At 40.7% G+C, this 21,430-nt stretch overlaps 1 protein-coding gene across 17 annotated transcripts in view; it reads left to right on the top strand.

The window, feature by feature from the left end:
• LOC105931057 (microtubule-associated protein tau) overlaps nucleotides 1-20,561 on the top strand; it is an 84,177-nt gene extending 63,616 nt beyond the window's left edge. For 3 of the 17 annotated variants that reach the window (XM_036128119.1, XM_021320020.2, XM_036128117.1), the window contains 13 exons: nucleotides 2,772-2,792; nucleotides 2,926-3,114; nucleotides 8,039-8,094; nucleotides 9,513-9,530; nucleotides 9,755-9,934; nucleotides 10,030-10,144; nucleotides 10,280-10,336; nucleotides 12,017-12,324; nucleotides 14,830-14,922; nucleotides 15,294-15,386; nucleotides 15,828-15,909; nucleotides 18,342-18,454; nucleotides 19,571-20,561. In XM_036128119.1, the coding sequence (XP_035984012.1) occupies nucleotides 2,772-2,792; nucleotides 2,926-3,114; nucleotides 8,039-8,094; nucleotides 9,513-9,530; nucleotides 9,755-9,934; nucleotides 10,030-10,144; nucleotides 10,280-10,336; nucleotides 12,017-12,324; nucleotides 14,830-14,922; nucleotides 15,294-15,386; nucleotides 15,828-15,909; nucleotides 18,342-18,454; nucleotides 19,571-19,777 (1,532 nt within the window). In that variant the 3' untranslated portion in view covers nucleotides 19,778-20,561. Of the gene's footprint in view, nucleotides 1-2,771; nucleotides 2,793-2,925; nucleotides 3,115-3,941; nucleotides 6,728-6,784; nucleotides 7,081-7,259; nucleotides 7,398-8,038; nucleotides 8,095-9,512; nucleotides 9,531-9,754; nucleotides 9,935-10,029; nucleotides 10,145-10,279; nucleotides 10,337-12,016; nucleotides 12,325-14,829; nucleotides 14,923-15,293; nucleotides 15,387-15,827; nucleotides 15,910-18,341; nucleotides 18,455-19,570 lie in introns of those variants that run through there. The other 14 variants (XM_036128120.1, XM_036128118.1, XM_012869556.3 and 11 more) reach the window with 12 other exon arrangements.
• Nucleotides 20,562-21,430: the final 869 nt, after the last annotated feature.

Below are 21,430 nucleotides of genomic sequence, written 5' to 3'. Positions count from 1 at the left end.
GCTTTACTTTGTCACCATCTGACTGTGTGTCACTTTCATCATGTGCATTTTTTTTCTTTCTTGGTCAGGACATTAAGCTTTTTGCCATAATTTTTTTCCACACCACCAAACTGGTTTAGTGACTAAAGCAAGTGCTTAGGAATACTAATTTCAGTTACAGTGGGTGAAAGCACCCTTTCTAGCCAAGGACAACTTCTTCTGTCCCAGCACCGACCAGTTTCCTGCTTCCACAGTGACCTAAACACTTATAGACCCATTTACTTTTTGTAAAAAAGATGGCTGTGCATGCAGTGTGGCAACGAAAGTCTAGCCGGCGTCTCCGCAACTTGACTAGCTAGCTCGGCAAGCAATGAATGTTATCTGCAAAACATTGCAAAGCTTACTTTAAAACTTATCTTAACAAATAGCAGTTACTAAGTGATATCGTGATGTCAGCAAGTGGCCAAATATTCAGTAGCCTCATACACAAATTTGGTAAAAAAAACAAAAAAAACCCAACATACATAACAAAAAGTTCTGTGTCCTAAAGTCTGAAATCCTCCCCATTTGAAAGCATGGGCAAAAGACTACAGGTGGGAGTTATGTATATTGAAAGGCCAGATTTTAGCAAGATGATCTGAGGTGTGTCAAATGCAACAACTTCTTCCACTAGAGCTGTTCAGCAGTCAAATGGAAGACAGCAGCATGGCTCTGTAGGGAAAACCGGAGAGTGAAGACCTGAATGTCAAATACCATGAGCGTTTGAATATGATGGCGTAATAGGTACTAGTTGTCATCTTACTGGGCTGTTTTAGGTAGTCTGTTATTTGCCTTTATTCACAGTAGTTATCTCAAAAATGTCGGTGTTGATTCTCTAAAAAACATTTTGTAGATATTTCAATATTCGGTAAATATTTCAGAGCCACCCTACTGCAGTGGGTTAGGGTTATCCCTGAGCCTAAGATCACACCAGAAGTTTTGGAAATTATAAAAAAACTAAACCTAAGGTCACTGTATTTAATGTCTAAACCTAATTTAATATCTGCAGTTCATCCGCTACCCAGGGAAGCTAACCCTAACCCTAAGACTGGTGGATGAGAAACTAAACCTGAGGTCAGTGGGTTTAACACGACTTAATAACTTTCTGTTGGGACCGACTTCCAGAGGTCAGGATTCCATAAAAAGATCTTTCTAAGTAACTCTAACCAATTGCATTCAGTGAAAAACGTTGCCACAGAGCCTCATCTTAAGCAATTATGTGGCAAAAATAGAAAGAAGCCATTTCCTGCCCACAGAATGAAATCTTCAGCAGAAGCAGGTTCAGCGTGTGTGGCCGTCTGATGAAAGGTGATGAGAGGACAGAAAAAATACAGAAAATATGCTTTCCTTTCTTTGGAAGAAAAAAACTGAGGGAGAGCATTGAAGACATGGTAGCAACAACTCCATTTAAGGAATAAATGGGGAGTAGTAGGAGAAATTGCAAAGAGATCAAATCTGTCACTAATTCCACGAGCAGCATATAGCCTAGCTATGGGCTATAAATACAATAAGAAAATCCAAACAAGTCAAATACCAAGTTTAGGTTTGTTGCTTTTTTTTTTTTTTTTTTTTACATCTAAGAGTCAACTCCTCAAGCAAGCCTGGTATAACACTGGAAATGTTTTTTTTTATACATTTATTTTGCATTTGTCATGCAATCACAATTAATAAGAGTCACTTGGTCTAATTTGTGATAGCTAGTTTGTATTTTAGGTATAAAAGCTTGCTTGTTACCAAACCACCTAACCTGTGTTGTCTTGTGTTTTCACACCTGGAGTTCATCCATGTTCCCATGGCTTTCATAACCTTGTCTCTTCTGTTAGTCTTTCACCAATCCCTGTCTTTCAAGTCTTAAGGCATTAGTGACTATAGCAGCAGTTAGTAGTGAGAGCAGGAGTTTCAGCCTCATGCTCTGGATGTTGTGTTCCCTCAGCTTGCAAAACAAAGGCTGATCTTTATTAGCAGTCCAGTATGGGGGAGCAAACATCTGATTATAAGAATACAATACCAGACCAGAACTGTGCTAGATGGTTTAAATAAATACACTTACTAGACACTTTGTTGGGGATACCTTACTACTGTTGGATTGGACCACATTTTTTTTTTTTTTACAACTGCCTTTATTCAACATGGCATAGATTCAATGTCAATATTGAACTGATAGCATCTGGAAGTCACTGCAGATTTGTTGGTTTAGTTGAGTTGAGCTCCTGTTTCACCAATTTGTACTATAGGGACCAAAGTGTGTCAAGAAAATGTCCTTCACACCATTATACTAGAATGTTGCAACTGAAATCAGTATTAAAAGAACAAGGCAGAGATTTTCCAATTGGCCTCAGGGTCCTGTTCTTAGGAAACAGATTGGTGCCTGGTCTTCCACTGCTGTAGTCCATTTTCTTCAAGGTTCTACTTGAAGTGCATTTCATAGATGGAATTATGTCTACAGACAAAACTGATTCCATTATCTTGATGGTATCAGTTTTAATATCTGAGATTAAAAAGACATTTTCATCCACACAGCTGTCGTGACCCTCTCTTATTCAGACTATTCTCCATGAACCTGACAGATGGTTGTCAGTGAAAATACCAGTAGATCAGCCATTTCTGAAATACCAGCCTGTCCAGCTCTGACAACCAGGCCACTACAAAGTCTTTTAAATCTCCTGCCTTGCCCACTTCTGATGTTCGCTTTCAAATTCAGCAAGTCGTCTACTCCGCATTGGAGAAATGTGATTGGCTGTTTTTTTTAACAGGAGTACCTAATGAAGTGGCTGGTGAGTGTACATCATGTAATCCGAAAAGATAAAACAGGTCGCATGCATCTTTGTGTCCATTATTTTCAACCATGTCACTGTCATTTTTGATGTTGCCCATTTCTCATTTGTGTCTCCCTTCCCCTGCTCAAAGAGGAAAAGGTAGACATTGTCAGTCAGCGGCCTGCACTAGAGGAGGTGGCATATGGGCAACCAGGAGACTTGCACTTAGAGCAGACAGATTGTTTAAGTGACCCCCAGGCTTTGGGCAGCCAGAAAGCCCACACACCTGATTCCATCAATGGAGGAGATCACCAAGGTGAAAACAGCCCAACAGTAAAAGGTGTGTGTAGTTTTGAAAACAACTTTAATATTTGAACAATGGACTCTTTGAGAAAACATAGGACTGTGAGAGTGTGCATTTGCCAACTGTGCATGAACCTCTGGGTCTCTGTGATGGGTACAAAGGCTGTTCACTCTTGGTTTTATAACTGGTAATGCAGCTCGGGCTTTGCTGCCAACCTTCCCTGCTTCTTTGTTTCTCTTGCTTTTGTGAGCTTCTGTTGCAGTTCTTAGAGTTGCTGCTAGCAAAAAGTTACATGACGTAGCATTTTAAGTTTGTGCTTTGTTTCATGCAAAACATAACCATTTGCTTTTATAAGGACATAATCAACCATATCATGGTTGATCATTTCTGCACCTTAGTATTGCCAGCTACATTGCAAACGCTAGTATCACTGTCTAAACTGTCATTGTAATTTGTATATTTTTCTGTGGGTTTTGCTGGAATATGATGACTGAAGTAGCCGCTGACTATCTCACAAATCAATGCTGAATGCATTTAAAGTCTCCTGTAAACCATTTGCTTTATGTTTTTAAGTTGTTTTCATTTCATCCCACAATAAAGAATAATAATGATTTCCTATTGTTGCTTAAACTAATTTGGGCTTTAAAACTCACTCTCATGGGACATTTATTGTCATACTAATAAAGACTTCACCCCTCAATATACTTTACTTGATTGTTATGTACAAATAAGCAAGATTGCCTGTATTTATTATATTGCATACAGTGATAAATCCCTCTTTATTACAATAGGAATTCAGTGAACTTGTGTATTACCATTATTTATTGCCATCTAACATCATGCAACTCATTCCTTCGTTCCAGTTCTGCACGCTATCTTAGATGCTGTGACCTCCCCTTGTGCTGTTGTGGCCTGGCACAAAATACACTGTGCTGTGTGTTTTGCTTGATGGAGAGTATCTATGTGCTGAAAACCTCAGCTTGACTGTATGGGCTAGCTTTTGTGGATGCTGCAAATAAAGCATTTCGCTAACATGAGTCAGCCCAGAGTTCTACAGCATCCTTCAAACTCACAGCCCAGCCAGCAGAGAACAAAACATCATGTGAGTCAGAGGTGCAAGAAGACGAATATCCTGTCACGTCTGAAGAAGAACCTGCCCTCAGTAAACTTCCACTACCCGATACGTCAGAGAAGGATCCCTCGGAAGATTCCTCAGTTAAACAGAATAAACCAGACAGAGGAGATTTAATGGAAGAACCCACTGATGGCTGCAAGCCTTTGGAATCTAAAGTCAAGGACCATAAAGATGTTTCACCGACAGGAGATGTGTCAAGTCTTAAGACAGAAGATAATGCTGAAGTTATGTTACCTGAGAAATCACAAATACCTTTGAGTGAAAGCACTGAACAAATGAAGAAAATAGAAGCAACAAGTCATGGCAACCAGGACAGCAGCATTTCTAAAGTTGGGCTAGGTCATGAAACAGTCCCGTTAAAAGAAGGATTAGATGAAGGCCAATGTTGTGGATCAAAAAGCTACTTTGAGACAACGTCAAAAAGCCAAGAACAGGGATTGTCACAAAGCTATTATGAACTCAGTTTAACCTCAGAGAAAATGTTAGGTGTAGAGTTTGAGAAAGCTGCGGATAAATTTGAAGAACAGGAGAAGGAAGAAGTGAGGACACCGCCTGGTAAAGCATTATCAGAGCAACGGAGACTGTCCTTGAACATTCCTAGAGAGTCTTCAAGAGAAACAACTATAAAGGTAGACAAGTCAAGAAGATTCTCTGAAACATTGTGTCCAATAAGTGGAAGCTTTGATGGGTCAGAAGTTCCTCCATTAACACCATTTGTTGAGACCCACACTTTGCCCTTTCCACCTGTTGTCTCCATTACACCAACACCTGCACCACCTGATGGCGTCCAAACAAGGGAAGAAGTTCATGCTGAGGAGCACGAGTCTGGCTCTGAACAATCAGAAAGCCTCTCTGAGATGTTGGACTTGGCTGGTGTCCCACTTCGTCCATCAATCCAGATGAAGGATCATATGAGACGAAAATCAATGCCAACCAGTGCACTCCTTGGTAATGCTTTTGGCAAGCTTGGTTTGTCAGAGCAAATCTTGACAGAGGTGGCAGGGGAGAATCAACAGGAGGACCTTGGCTACTGTGTGTTCAGTGAGTGTTCAGCTCCCTTGCCTTCTCCTGCTGATGTACCAAGTCCTGTGGATTCTCAACACCAGCATTTCCCTTCTTTGGGTTCTGAAGAGGAGGATCCTAGAGTTTCTGAAACTGAAGGTGGACAACTTCAAATGCAACAAAAAGATGAGAGTGAAATTACCCAGATTTGTCAAAAACCTCTGTTGGAAAATAAAGATCCACCAGTGAAGACCTCCATGATTCTTGAGAAAGCTGTGACTAGTGGATTAAAACCAGATCGCTTACGAATCCCAATGACAGCTTCAAAAGACCGCCTTACTGAACTTCGTCTGGAGACTGGCTTACCTGGGGACATAAAAATCCAGGCAATCCCTGAGGTTGATGTTGAAAAAGACCCCTCTAGAGAAGCCTCACCCATCCCACCAGACAGCTCCTTCACTTTCACCCCTGCAGAAACTGGAAGTAGAGTTACTCTGAGTCCTACCAAGCCCAAGTCCCCAGCTGAAGGAACCGCAGAAACACAAGGTGGAGAAAGGCTGGGGAAAGACGATGAACCCAACAACGCTTCAGAATCCAAGACAGCTGATGTAGAACTGGAGGAAAACAAAAAGATAACTGTTGTTGAAGATCACCAAGAAAAAGCTGGTGAAGCAGATATAAACACAACAGCTATGTCAACAGAACCTTTGCAAGCTAGCACGGAACTAAAACCAAGCTTAGGAGAAATAGATACACACATACTCTCAGAAATGACACAGCATTTAAGCATAGAAAAGCCAGCATGTGAGAAGAATCCCCAAATCCAAATACCAGAGGTAACTCTAACTAAAGAATCAGCAAAGCCACAAACATCTTCCCCAATCATTGTAATACCTCAAGCACAAGTAGATGAGGAAGTCGAAGAAGAGGATGACATTGAGATTGCGGAAGAGCCCCAAGAGATTATAGAAGAACCTGAGGAGATTGTGCATTCCACGATAAATATAACAGAGGAAAGTATACCTGATGTACCGGAAATAGAGGAGCAAAAGAAGGACCAAATGAGACTGATGGTTTGTGATAAGATGGCGGACGACGATCCCAAGTCTGGAGCTGAAGAATGGAGCCATAGTGCCCTAAACAGTGATGAAGGGGAGCTTGCTACAGACAGTTCACACTTGTCTCCGTGTTCTGACCATGACCTTCCACAGCAGTCTGAGGAAGGTGACGAAGAAGGAAACAAGAAAGAAGGCTTACAGGTAGTTAAGCTAGAAGGGACAGAAGAAGAGAATCAAGGGGACAAGAAAGACAAAGCATTGCAAGAGGATGTGGAAAGAGTTGATTCTGATGTGATAGGTAATGGAAAAGAGAAAAAAGTCAAGATTGAAGAAGATAGCACCAAAAGTAGAGATATAGAGATTGGTGAAGAAGACACCAGTTTTGCAACTAACGATGAAACCACAGTGGATGTGTCTATCCTGGATACAGACAGTGGCTGGATGGACCCTCAAGGTACCCAGAACCTTTAATATATATCACTTCTAAAATATGGTAAAAGTTCTTCAATATGTATACTAAAAAAGCTGAAATGCCTTAGTGTAAACTATTGCCTAGCAATGACAGTTGTGGAGAACTAGTCCTCTTTTGATACCTTTCTGCTGCAGATGATGACAAAAGTATAATGACTGAGCAAATCGAAGCCCTTCCTCAGACCCAGAGATCTACCGCTGCATCTACGGTGGTGGACTGCCCTGCTAAACGGCTCCCCGGCAAAGGAAGGGGGCGCCTTGGCACTGCTGAATGTAAAGTGACACGCAAAGCACCAACCTACCATCCGCCAAAAGAGGAGATAAGAAAGAAAAAAGGTTCACATTCTGTTTTCGAGACATTCTTAAAACCAGAAAGATACATTTCCTTTTTTTGTAAGACTTTCCTGTTACTACCAAAAACCTTGATGTTAAAGACAGGTTGTTTTAAAAAATAAATAAATAAATCAAAACTGAGTTGTGCATGATGGTTTAATAATTTCTCTCCTCTCCGCCAGTAGGCGTGAGGAGGGCTGACCAGAGTAAGGTGTCAGCCCTCCAAAGTCGCTCTCCATCTCGAAAGAGTGGAGCCAAAGTGGCGGCCAGACATCCTAGGCCCGCTCTGCTTCACGGCTCTGCTAGGCACAAGGCCACAGGTGAACACCCTTTGGCAGGTATCTGCGCTGTGAATAGAGAGAGATCCCATTAATGTTGTACAGTCAGTATGTATATGACTGATGTGGAAGAGTGAGTTGAAATTTGGAAATTCAAAAACGGATCTCTCTTTATTTGTGGCTCCTTGAGAAATCAAGCAGTGGCAATGTAGCTGGCAAACATCGTGTGCTGCTTATCCATTGTGTCATCTAGTTTCACTGCCTTAACTGCTGTCTTTTCTTTTTCTTTGGTCAAAAATTGAGAACTCACACATGCTTTGCATCCTGATTGTTTATTTCTGCTCAGTGTTGCTTTTGTTTAGGATTTTTGGTCTTTAACATGTAAGGATATGCATTTGGGTGTGTTTTGTTTCCTAAAATCAGCTGCAGCTTGACTGTATGGGCTGAAAAGGACTTGCATGTTGGTGAGAGTTTATTATACGAGTGAAAAGGGGAATGAAACGGATGTCTTGCTTGATTTGTTGTCTTTGAAACATAATAAAACAAATGCAGTTTGCTTATTTTGGTTCCTTTTCCTTACTGCTGTCCATTCATTACATGTGTGCAACATATATGTGGAATGGTGCAATCCTAGAAGAGGACTCTCTGCTGGTTAACATTGAGTACTGCTATTTTCCCCTCAGGTATGGCCCACCATCAGCCCCTCAGCGTGGCCCAACCGTCCAGGGAGAGGCCCACTGTAAGTAACATCAGCTGTGCACTGAACATTATTATGAATTTTAGCTGCATTGATATGTTGCATTATTATTATTATTTTTTAACAAACTAGGTTTATTATGTCACAATGCACGAAACAAACACAATGATACAGATTTATTTATTTTTTTCGAATATGCAACAGGTCAAATATATCCTAGATATAAAACAATGTAAAAGTGTTCCATCGGTCTTGATCTTGGGGTGAGTCCAAATTGAGTCCAAATGTAAAAAAAAAAAACTGGGCATTCTATGAAGGTCTGTGTCCTTTCTGACATATTTATAACTTTTAATATTTTAGAGAGATTAAAGTGATATAATCAAACTATTAAAACTGAAAACAAGTCCACTTAACACTTTATAAAAGTTAAAAAAATTATTTAAGATAAAAAAATAAGGATAACCACAAAATTTCTTCCCCCAATAAGCTGACAAGAAGCAAGTTTACCTATCAACAGACTTTATCATGTTAAAAAAAGATCCCACAAACCCTCAGACTTATGTCAGAGACTGATCGACAGCTACAACAAGCTGTCCACACTGTCAGCTACGTCAGTAAATGGGGGTAACATTAGCCATTAGAGGGTACAGTGTCCTAACTTTTCCTCAGTTTTTAGCTGTAGTGTCAGAAAGGTCAGACCAGAGACCTCAAGCATGTACAGCACTTTGTATCGTCTTGTTACTGAAAAGTGCTATATAAATAAATTTGCCTTGCCTTGCCTCAGTTAGAAACGGCATTACAATTTTAGAGAAGTATCGTATAGTTCTGAGGGGAAAGAATGTGTTTATTTAATAATTTTGAGTGTGAGTTCTAAAAGTACACCTAAAGTGAAAACAGGGAAAATTACTTCAATTTTGAAATTTATCCACTTGTATTTAGCTAAAAATGTAGTTCCGGTGTGGAGATAGAACATTTCTGGGGGCCATCTTTCCCTGGCACACAGCTGAAGTTAGAGGGCAAGCAGCAAAAGCAGAGCAGAAGATCAAGCGATCACTGAAATGCGAGCCACCAGCACTGACAAAGAGTCCTGGAAAGGTGTCGAAACGTTTCCAGAAAGAACTGAGCAAAGTCCGATTCCCTTCGATTGAAGCTTGTTTGCTGTTACCATGACCCGAATAACTGAGAATTTGCACAGATCAAATGTTTGTGCAATAGCCATTCAATCTGAGAGCATAAACAAGTATCCTTTCTGTTTTCATCACCAGAAAAGTGATCTCACTGATTACATCTGATCACATCTGTTATACTTTGGTACTCTCTCATGATTCATGTCGCTTCATGAAGTCATTCTGCATGATGTTGGCTAAATATGTCTGCATGTCTTTCATCCTCATATTGTTTGCTTTCTGTGTCTGTATAATCATTCTGTCTTGCATGCACGCCTTCTGTCTTTGTGTCAGTCGCAACAGAGAAAATCTGTGAGTAAAGATTTATTTTTAGAAAGGGAAAAAAAAAACAGTTTTGATCTGAATAATACCATTTAAGTTTCATTGCAAGGATCTTTGATCCATCATTCTTCCCTTTATGCATTTCATCACTTTTCCATTGAAGGGCCTTTTCTTTTCCTCTTTTAATTTCTTGATCACTTCCTCCTTATTCCATCCTGCATGCTTCCTCCTAACTCATTACGTCGAACATCCAGAGCCCCACGAGGGCCGTTCTGTTAAAGATGGCAGTGCAGCGCGGTGGGGGGGCAGATCAGCGCTCCCCCCGGCCGGGCTCTGCCTGCAGCCTTAAACGGAGCCCCCTTGTGGAGGCGGTGATATGCCAGGCTCGCCCCTCCTCTGCCTGCTCCCGCCCACCCCCTTCACCAAATAAATGGGTAAATTAGAGAGAAAAGATTGGGGTTTGAGCCATAGATGTAGCCAGTTCTCTTGAAGGGACCATGATTATGGACTCTAGTGTTTGTTGATTCAGGAGAGAACATACCGCAGCCCCGAGAAGAGGTCATCCCTCCCCAGGCCAGCCAAGTCTCTGACTCGCCACATTCCTGCTGCGGAACAAGAGGACAGTACCCCCTCCAGGCCAACCTGTAAGATCATGCTCCCGATGATTGCCTCAAAACTCTGCTGTCCAAATTATTATTAAAATCTTACCAACTTCTCTCCTCCTGCTTTGCTGTTTTTACCCTCCCACTTTCCTTTAAAATCCTCATATTCTCCTAAAGCAATCCGAACAGACTCCAGAGGAGACAGCAGGTCTGGAAGAGCCCCTAGTATGCCAGGTAGAGCACTCTGTAGCTCCTCTAAGACTATCACTCCTTACTTGTCAACATCTGCTCAGCACATTTAATCATTTACTTTGACTGTATCCTTCAGAAGGGCTTCAGGTTTGTTTATTCAGTTTTGTGGCTTAGTCAAAGATGCAGCTGCCATATCAGAGGAGCAGGTGGGATCCAAACCAACAGGTGTGCTACTGCTGGGCCAGAATCCTATTGGTTTGTTCCTCTGGTAACCTGGCAACAAGCCGCAGGAGGATAAACAATGTGGTCGGCCTCTGCGTAGTCACTCACTGTTTAAACATTCCTGTTTGATCTGGGTTTGTTTGTTTTATGAGACTTGAATACAAGTGGCTCCGTGTTTGACCATCAACATCAGAAATTGGTCAAAGAGGGATCAAATAATGTTTCTTTTATCTTTGGGAAAGTTTTTTTCTAAATTCATTTCAGATGTCTTCATTCATTACCCGAGGAGCTGTAGCACAAAGTAAAAATGCTGATATTGTCCGTCCTGTAAGGGAATATTTAGGCCAACACATGGGCCCCATAAGGGTCTTGATCAGGTTGCCTGTGTACCTGGGCTGTATGATAGGAGAAACATGATCATTTTTGTGAATGTCACAATCCCATTCATAGCTGACACAGACCCTACATAGCCTTTGGTCTAGCTGGCCACTAGCAACGTAAGAGAAAGTGTCAATCTCATCAACATGGTCTTAGTGAAAAACGTGCATCTGACTACATCTCCTGTGCTGACTGCATGGTTGACTAATTTCTTAAGCAGGAAAGAACAAACATTTCATAATACAAATCACCTGAACACATGGCATGGTTAGCCAATATCCCTTAGCAAAAAGTAGTTTATTCAAGTGTACTACAAGTATACTTATTTCATACTTAAAATGAGGCAGCGTACTTGAAGTTTACTTTTTATAAACTATATTTCATACACTTAGTAGTATAATGAAGTATATTTGACTACTGAAAAGTATAAAGAGAGGTCTAAGACTAAGTACATTAATCCTAAGGCTTATACTTCTACTTAATAAAATTTACTTCAAGTATACTACTTTTTGCTAAGGGATTTATCACAGTTTAAGTATTTTTTTTTTTTTTTTGCAATATTGATTGTATGGGCAATAATCTTGTGATACCTAGAAATTTTGGACATATTGTGTTGCCCTAACGGGTAATGAATTGGCCTTTGTCCACAGTAGCCTGTCATTGGTAACAATGCTAGCCTTAGGCAGTATGTTAACATTAGCGTGTTGACTAACCCTAACCCTACTTCTGATTTAAGTTAAGTAGCTCTTCACACTTCACAATGAGGGCAACAAGAGGAACAAGGGTCACGATTAGGGCTGCCTGTATCCTGTATTAGCCTGGAGGTCTCGTATTTCGAGCCAACATTGTTTCTGTATTTTGACTGTAGCCTCCAATTTGTGGAGATGGAACTCCTCACCTTACTTACCGAGAACTAAATAAAGCAGTCACACTGAAGTAGAAAGCACTGCACAGTTTTGTGTCTTTGACAAATTAGGAAAGATCATGTTTTACGGTACAAGGTAACAGCTTGATGCTTACAGAACATCAGTGGGTCATATTTGTGCCTTTAGGGACACAGTTTGGGTAGAGACTGATGTACACCTTCTACATATAAATCAGTACTCCTCTTCTTCTTCCAAGGCCATGATTCAGCCCGGTCCCGGTCGGCCCGAAGCGGTGCCTCCACCCCGGGCTCTGCTGTCACACCCGGCACTCCACCCAGCTACTCTTGCCGCACCCCAGGCTCACGCACCCCCGGCAGCCACACGCCCAAGTCCTTCAGCGTCCTCCAGGAGAAGAAGGTGGCAGTGATTCGCACCCCACCAAAGTCCCCTTCATCGGTTCAGCGGCAGCTGAAGGTCATCAACCAGCCCTTGCCTGACCTGAAGAATGTAAAGTCCAAGGTTGGGTCCACAGCCAATCTCAAGCATCAGCCGAAAGGAGGACAGGTACACGGGCAGTAAATCTTTATTTAGATGAAGCAGTTCAGAAAAAAATTAGTATCTTTGGATCTTTTTTTCAATTTAACAGAGTCAGGAGGGTTTTTACCATTTCTATTGTTTTATCCAGTCTTTTTTGAGCAGTTTTGCAGTTCCTGCCCAGACATCTGCAACAGGGTTTAGCTATTTGGGGTGGATAGTGTCAAGTGGTCCTTAAACCAGCCTTTATCTGTTGGACAGGTGGAATTTTCATAGGAAAATATTTTATTGGTTATATTTTTCTTGTCAGATTTCTTTTGAGGGTATTCACGTTTCATGGTTTTGCCAAATCCTGCCACATGGGGGCAGAAAAGTGCTTGGTTTTGTTCCAATCCTTTAATGGAAAATAGGGAAATTTGCCGAAAAGGGTTAGATAGCAGGTGTTTTTGTTGTTGGCTGCTTGAGTTTTAAATTATTCTCCTAAATACGATACGTTAGTCTTCTTATAAATACAATTATGGACATTTTTCACATATATCCAACAGTTTGCTTACTATCCAATATGGTAAGCAAATGGCAAAATGACTGAAATGGTTGTTATATAAATAAGAGTTTTCTTTGGATTTCCCTCCATTTGAGATGTAGAAATGCCATATGTCCATATTCACTCACTGTCTGACCTCCCTCTGTAGTGCTGCTTCGCTGTCCTCTGCTCTGTCCGCTGCCATCCCCATCTTCTCCTGCCTCGGGCCTCATCTCTTCGCTGTCTCCACGTCTTCCTTCTCTCAGCTTTTTTTGTTTTGCCCTTTCATATCTGTCTCACAGCAGTAGCACCAGCCTTATCATCTAACACAGTAGGATTTTAAAGCATCCATCTGAACGAGAAGATCCCTAAAAACGTTCCTCGTTTGCTGCAAGGAGCGTTACAGACTCGCAAACCTTTGGGAGCTGCTTTCGTCATTGCTGCCAAGGATTTTCCCTCCAGCTCTTAGCATTTATAATACACCCACTAGAGAGACTCAGAGGACAGAAAAAGACTAAACTTAACCTTCTCTACATTCTGTAGCCCTTTTAGAGAAAATAACATCTGCTTTTAAACATTTTCCCCAAGCACTCTAACTTCTGGGCTAAAATAAACATATAAGGGTGGAAATATAAGGATAATTAATGGATTAAAAGAGAGGATTTTTTTGGTAGCATCATTATTTCACAGTGGCTTGCAAAAGTATTCATACCCCTTGAACCTTTCGACATATTGTCACATTAGAACCACAGATATAAATATATTTTATTTGAATTTTATATGAAAGACCAACACAAAGTGGTATATAATTGTGAAGTAGAAAGAAAATTATAAATTAGTTCTTCTTTGCTTTTTTGTGACAAATAAAAAAACTCAAAAGGGTAAATCAGCCTTCTTGAGTCAATATTTTGTGGAACCATTACTCTGTAATGTGGAACCCCCTCCCACATTACAAGGAGCCGGAAAGATTTCTTCACGTTCTTCAATTTCAAATGTTTACATGCCTTACCTTGGTATTTGGTAAAGCCGTCTTTTAAACTGTATGGCTTGGATCAAACGTTTTCTTCCACAATTTTCTAACACTGGCTTGCTGTAATTTTGGCTCATTCCTCCTGACACAACTGGCTGACTGAGTGACTCAGGTTTGTTGCCTGTTCCTCACACTCACATTACCAGCGCTGCCCAAAAATTTCTGACCTTTGTTACGGCCACTCAAAAAAATTGACTTTATGAACCTTAAAGGTTATATGCTCATAAAAAAGATCAGAAACTGTCTGATCATGATAAAATAAGATTATATACTCCAAGCCTCCATCCTGATATTGTTTTGATAGTCCCTTTTGAGCCTAAATATAACCCTGACGCCATCTATCAGCAGTATCACAGAACTATGAGAAAGCCAGGTGGTGACTAATAAATCACTATTAGATAATGGCGAACCGAGCCTAACCCCTCTGCAATGCCTCGCGGTAAAGCAGCAGCTCGGCGTGATCGAAGAGCGACCGTTATTAATTAAATAAACCGATCTACAGCAACTCTAAGAGCTTCATATCAGAACATCACAGAGAAAGAAAATTCCTGTTCATAAATGAAAACAGGGGAAACATCATCAAGGTGAGAACCAATCAATCGATCGATCAATTTATAATGTTGTCCGTACTTAAGACTGTAGAGGCGAAGAAAAAGAGCATTGCTATTACTATTATCAAAGTATTAATAAGGACGTTTACTCAAGTCAGTCAACTCTGTGGTCTAAGCAATCGGCAGCTTTAGCTTCCACTTCAGTGAACACCAATGGTCATACTGTAGCAGGTGTAGTGCAATCAGCCCACGGAGGTGCCAACCCCCCATTATTGTGTAATATGTTGCTTGGGCGCTCCACTTCTAATGTCACCCTGGGCAACGTACTTTAGCTTTAAAACAAACACCTCCATTGTGACCTAATCCTTTACGTTCCCCCATTTTTCTGTTTCGTTTTTATCACCATCATCATTATTCCAATTTTATTTTAGGTTCATATTTTAAGTGAGAAGCTGGACTTCACTCATGTTCAGGCAAAGTGCGGCTCCAAGGATAATCTGAAGCACTCGCCAAAGGGAGGCAATGTATGTAACCATTTCTCTTTTCTTTCCCTCTCCTTTCTCTTTTTTTTCCCAGCTTAAACGCTTTGACATCCTGCTTTTATACGTGGCCATCTTTTTGTCTGTTATCTAATCAATCATATTAATGAAATTCAATACAGGAGCTGATTAAGAAATTGCCTTTGTTTCCGTTGCTGTAAACCAGCTTCACTTCTCTGCTATAGTGTTGAGGAGAAGATTCAGGCAGAAACATACAAGCTAGGACACTTATAGGGGATTATTTTAGCTGAAAAAGCAGAGACGGTGTGCTCTATTTTCAGGCCCCCTCTTGTCTGAGAACCTCTTCTCTTGTGTTTTTAAAACCAAAGAAAGAAAGTCAACCTGTCATTTTGTAGGTCATGATTCCAAGCGTTAAGCTGGACTTTAGCCACGTTCAGTCTAAATGTGGCTCCCTGGATAAAGTGCACCACACAGCGGGCGGGGGAAACGTGAGTGTCTTTGCAGAAAGTTCATCCCCGAAAACCCTCTTGTCTCCAACTCCTATCATCACGATAAGCGTTCCGGCATGTGTGTAATGTGTAGTTGTGCTGTGTTTCTGTGAATCGTACCACAGAGGTTGAATATATAAATCATTCATTATTTTTAAAGATGAAGAAGTATCCCTTTAGCATGCAGGGTTGTTGCTTTAAACGATCAAACTTCTTTTCCATGGTGTGTCGTGGTCTTCTGCTTCCTCTCACGTCAAGGGAAGCGATGTCATCAATCCACTTCCTGTGCCATAAACTCACAGATCCGTGTTGTGATTTGTGCACCCGTGCTACACTCAGCTGTTACCTTTCCTTTCACGGCATCTCATATCAAATATTATTCCATTTGTTTTTCCTTTCCTTTAATATTAATTCTGTCTCCTTGCCTCCGACCTATTGCAGATTCACATCCAGACCAAGAAGATTGATTTGAGCCATGTCACCGCCAAATGTGGTTCCATGTCCAACATCCATCACAGACCAGGTAATGCACAGTGTGCTTCTGCTTGAGAACATGTGTGTGGAGAAACCCATTGCCCCACACATCATACAAATGTCCCCTGAAGTTTAATTTACTGCACACAGTGGCAAATGTGCATTTTGGAATCAACTAGACCTTAGCGGAGCTCTTGATATGGTTGATCGTGCTATTTGTGGAACTCTTTTGGGAAATGTCTTTCAGTCTTTTACTCATTATTGAAAAGCAGATCCTTCTAGAGGTGTCAAAACTGTTCACATCTATTACTCAAGTAGTATAAATACTAGGGTTTAAAAATACTTCTGTGGAAATAGAAGCATCAACCCAAACCTTTTACTGAAGGAAAAGTATAAAAGTACCAGATATAAAACTACTTAAAGTTTTAAAATAGAAGTAAAATAGAAAATAAATGATTAATCCTAGTGTTTAATCAAAAAGTGAAATAGGGAAAAATAAATACAAATAATCCTAAAAATGCAAGGTTCTTTTTCTACATTTTGTTCTTCTTCTTAAGTTTTTGTGGGTGGGGGGATGAAAACAAGCTGAAATTAAACTTAAATAATGAGACTATTTTCAAAATGTAAGGAGAAGAAAGAATAGATAATTGCATGAAAATGTAAGTAGTAGAAGTAAAAAGTAGACTAAAAAAATAATTACTCTACTACAGTATATATAACCCAAACTTTTACTTAAGTAACATAACAAAGTATTTGTACTTAGTTACTTGACATCTCTGGATCTTTCCCAGTTTAAATGGAAAAAGTTTATTATTTCGTCAGTTCTATCAACTGTGAAGTTCCCCAGGGATTTATGTTCGGACAGTTTTGTTCATGTAGTATATAATGCTTAAAATACTGCATTTAATTATATAGTTATGCAGATAGACATGTATATGGGATTTTTCCTTCTCAGGACGCTACATATTTTCTATACCGTATAAAAGACATTGAAGAGTTGAAATTCCAGATAATGAGTGACTATCTCTGGCCTTGTTCAAACAAAAACAGATGTGTTTTTTGTTTCTAAAACGTTCTTCATAAGCACAGCATAAGGGCTAACAATATTTTGAGCCATATAAAAACATAGATCATGATCCTAATTGCTGCAGTAGCTTTATTGGGTTTGTATGTTGTGCTATAATGCTTGCATGTAACCAAAAACAGAAGCTTGGATGCTGTGGCTATGATATAGTTTTCAAATGGTTGCATCTTGGGTGTTTCAAAAAATGTTGGCTTCAGTACCTGTTACTATTAAATATTATTTCAGATTTTCAAAAACCAATGTGGCTACAAGTTTAACATGAGCAAGTCCTCCCTTATCCCAATATCCCTTATGTCTGAACATTCACATTTCAATTTTCTATATGGACAGCATCCTAGAAGTTGAATAATAAAAAATTTTAAAATTCTTAAAAATAATTGGTATTGTGAAGTTCATGGTTCAAAGACACAAATCTATTATCAATGCATTTAGGGCTGTTATCGTTCATTTATCAGAACCGTGTAAGGAATTGTTGAATTGAATAGGATCTAAAAAAGACAAAACTCTCGATGTGCAATGATTAAAATGAGCTGCCTACGCGGCCAGGACTTATATTAGGAGCTGCCTCTTGCCTTGTTCACCATTGCCAGAATGGAACGCGAGATGGATTGACAGATTAGGGCTTCATCAGCCGTGATGTTCTGGACATGATGGAGAAAGACCTGAGGCAAAAACACCAAAAACCCTTGATTTCCCATTCCACGTATGTTCATGAAATATAAGCTATGGAACACAAGTGAAAGAAAAAGATCTCAGATAGAGGCGACTGAAATGAAATTCCTCTGTAGGGTGGGTACCGTTTTAAAGGTGGGATGCCTCCTGCACATCTGGCCTTTGAGTTTTATCCTTTCCCATCCAACTGGAAGGAGAACCTGGGGAAAATTTCTAATTGGTCTTCCCCAGTTTTACACCAAACATCTTTTAAGGACAATAGACGGACGTATGGGAAAATAGCTGATGTTTTTCTGTGCTTTGGCTTCAATAGCCTATAAAGTTAAATAATATTATTATCTGGAGTTGTCCTTGAACAGTCTTTGAAAAAACCTAGTGGGAGCAAGACTTAAGGCTGCCAGATGAAAGATGAAAGGGTCTTATTCAATATTTAATGTTGTTATTTAATCTTTGCTACATCATAAGTTTTACAAACAAATCATTATTTACAGGGTTTCCTTTTCTTATAAATTTTATGTATGATGTCTTCATTTTGCCTGTCTCTTAAACAGTTATGTCAGCTTTGTATGATACTGTTTCCACTGAGCCCTGTGTTGTGGAACATGATCCTGTCTGTGCTCTGGGATAGCTTGTCCTGAGTTTAGCCTTAGAGAAGCGCAGCCCTCTCTTTGAGAAGGCCTCATGGGTTTCTTTTGTTCTCTGCTTTTGCTGTTGTGTTTTTCCAGGGGGAGGACATGTCCGTATAGAGAACGTGAAGCTGGATTTCAAAGATAAGGCCCATGCCAAGGTCGGCTCCCTGGATAATGCCAGCCACATGCCCGGAGGGGGGAATATCATGGTAAAAAAAAAAGAAGTCTTGAAATATTTAACATTAAACCTAACTGCTTGTTTCTTTTCCTTTTACTTTCACAATCACAGACTATACCACAGCTGTATCAGCATAAAATATTTATGAAGTAGAATTATGAATGTAGGATAGGAGGACTATTAAACTTTGATAGAATTATTTGGAGTGAAATATTAGTGGGGAGATTCAGAAATGGAGTTTACAGTAGTTGATGAGCTCGCCCAGACGGTAAAGTAAAATAAATAGGTCAATTGAATGAGAAGATGAGGCGGATGAGGATTGAGGGAGAGGGGGATAAGATAAGAAGAAAGTATGGATGACAGAAGAGGGGTAAGGTTGAGGGATGAAGGAGGTTTCCATAAAGCAAAAGGATGACTAAGGTATGGGTGAGATTTTAAGTGTCGAGGAATGAAGAGTGTGAGATGAAGGAGGTAAGAATGAGGGATGAAGGATCAAGGAAGCAAGGACAAGAGATTCAATGAAGTGGGGCTGAGTTATAATTGACGTAAACATGATGGGAGGATGAAATTGGGATCAGGAGTGAGAGTTGATGGAGGAAGGACTGAGGCATGGATGTAGGAGGTGGGGGTGGGTGAGTTGGGATGTAGGGATAAAGGGTGACCGACAGTCGGTATGAGAGAAAAATTAGGTAGGAATGGGACATGAATGAGGTAGGGGTGATGAAGGTGGCAAGTAGCGATTAGGGATGAGGGACAAATGAGGTGGGAAAGAAGGAAATTGGGATGAAGTTGGAATGGGAAGAAGGGATGAATGGGGAAGGAACGAGGGAGGAATAAAGCAGGTGGCAGCAATGAATGAGGTCGGGTGGGGAAGGTTGGAAAGTATGAATAAATGCGAGAGGAATACGATAGGGTTGAGGGATGTGTGAACGAAGAGGGATAAAATGTGGATGAGGAATGAATGAGGTGAATATGAAGGAGGTAAAAATCGGGTATGAAGTATAGGCAAAGAGTGCTGGTGGTAGGTAAGAGGAGAGCTGTTATGATAGCGGAAGAAATAAGGGATGTTGAATGAATGAAATTATGCAGCCCTGGGGCTTGAACTTAACACATTAAAACAATGTTTTCCTCCTCCCTGACCCGACAGATCGAGAGCCACAAACTGAGCTTCCGGGAAACAGCCAAAGCCCGCGTGGACCATGGTGCAGAGATCATAGTCACCCACTCCCCCGGGGTTGAGACAGGAGGCACCTCTCCTCGCCTGTCCTCCGCCGGCAGCATCAACATGGAGTCGCCACAGCTGTCCACGCTGGCGCAGGACGTCACTGCTGCCCTGGCCAAGCAGGGCTTATGAGCTTTCAGACCCCTTCAGAACAAATCTGCGCTATTACTCCCTCCTCTCATCATTGTCGCTCCCTCATGGACACCCGGTGTTGTCCCCTCAGTGAAACATGACCCCAGAACACATAACCTCAAGAGCTGTAATTGATCGCCTGTGTCGCTCATCCAGATTTTAAAGACTGAATTCTGCCGTCTTTAAAAAGGGAAACCTTTCAGTTCTTCACTTCTCCGCTCAAATGTGGACGTTTCGGATTTGCTAGGCTGAAGGCTTAAGTGGTTGCGATTGTGTCAGTAAGCGGTTTTTACGATTGTATGATGAATTTTGAACAGCACCACTACAGCCCTCCTGAATTTATACGGTACTGAATGCAATTTATTGCTACTAGATGATTAATGTTGTCTTAAATGATATAAATGTATGAGAGACTTACGGAAAAAATGCGAAAGAGTGGCTGACAAATGGGCATGTCTGCTGAAATGTGACATGAGTTTGTCCTTGTTTGTATGTTTGATTGTAGTGTTTTTCTTGCTATATTTTCTTTTTTACATAAATGTTACTGTAGTGTTATAGTTTTGTACATTCCCCGTCGCTGCTCTGGCTTATTGGCATTTATTTACCACGGCAGTTGTCTAAAAGGTCGAACAATGAACAGCTAGCTTTCCTATATTTTTTTTGTTGTTTATATTGCTGTTTGTTTGTTTTTTCCACCCTAAAAGCTGCCTGTTTACTTTCATTTTTATATTTGCGCTGTAGTTTTGCAAGGTTATACAATACTGTTGTGCTGGCATAGCAAAAATAAAAAAAAAATGGAAAGTTAGAGCTATTTGCTACAGCTATAGCTATCTTAAAGGTAGAGTGGACGATATTTCCCAAAATGTAGGTAAGAAACGCCCAAGTCCCTTTTTGAATAGCTGCGCATACACAAGACCATCCTACCTGCTCTTCTGCTCCTCCGGAGGATCATGTGAAAAAGATCTCCCAAATACCATCTGGCCTTCCTCGTCTTCTCATTAACTTGTAAGACAGTTCTCTTCTTGTGGCTTTCAGCCATGTTCAAAGCATATAGTAAGAGCAGTGGTGCTACAATGAATGGCTAACACTGAAGCTAACCGGATACATAAACACTAGAGGTGCATATGCGCAGCCAGCAAGCGGAAACTAGCAAGGAACGAGCATGGACACTGGCGTTACGTGAGCACGTCGCAATGGTTGTCATGTGGGACAACCAGATGATCCCCCCCACAACTCGAAGCCGAAAAATATCATCCACTATACCTTTAAACCTTTCCATTGTGAGCGTAAATGGCCTTGATGCAATCCAAGTCAGGCTCAAAGAAGCCTTGCAACCCTTCTCGTTTTTGCTAAAAGACTGAGTGGCAAAATGGGTAAAGAGCCCAAAGTTTGTTCAAGTGAAGTGTGAAGTATGAAGCTTTATATGAAAACATTCCTGTTGGGGGAAAAAAAATAAGTGTGTTGGTTTTGATCGTTGCTTGAAGCGGAAGTCCAGAAGAATGAAGCTTAGAATTCATTTAAAAAATAAAAAAAAGACAAAAGAAACTCTTCTAACATATTTTCTGCTCACCTTTGTGAAACCCTTTTTTGCACCCGGTGTCAGGAGCCCCCCCCCCCTACTATCCACCAGTGTTTCCCCGTGCTTCCTCTTTC

This window comes from Fundulus heteroclitus, chromosome 24 (genome assembly GCF_011125445.2).
Source record: "Fundulus heteroclitus isolate FHET01 chromosome 24, MU-UCD_Fhet_4.1, whole genome shotgun sequence".
NCBI lineage: Eukaryota > Metazoa > Chordata > Actinopteri > Cyprinodontiformes > Fundulidae > Fundulus > Fundulus heteroclitus.
The sequence above is the reverse complement of the archived record's forward strand: the minus strand, read 5'-3'. Positions and strand labels throughout refer to the sequence as shown.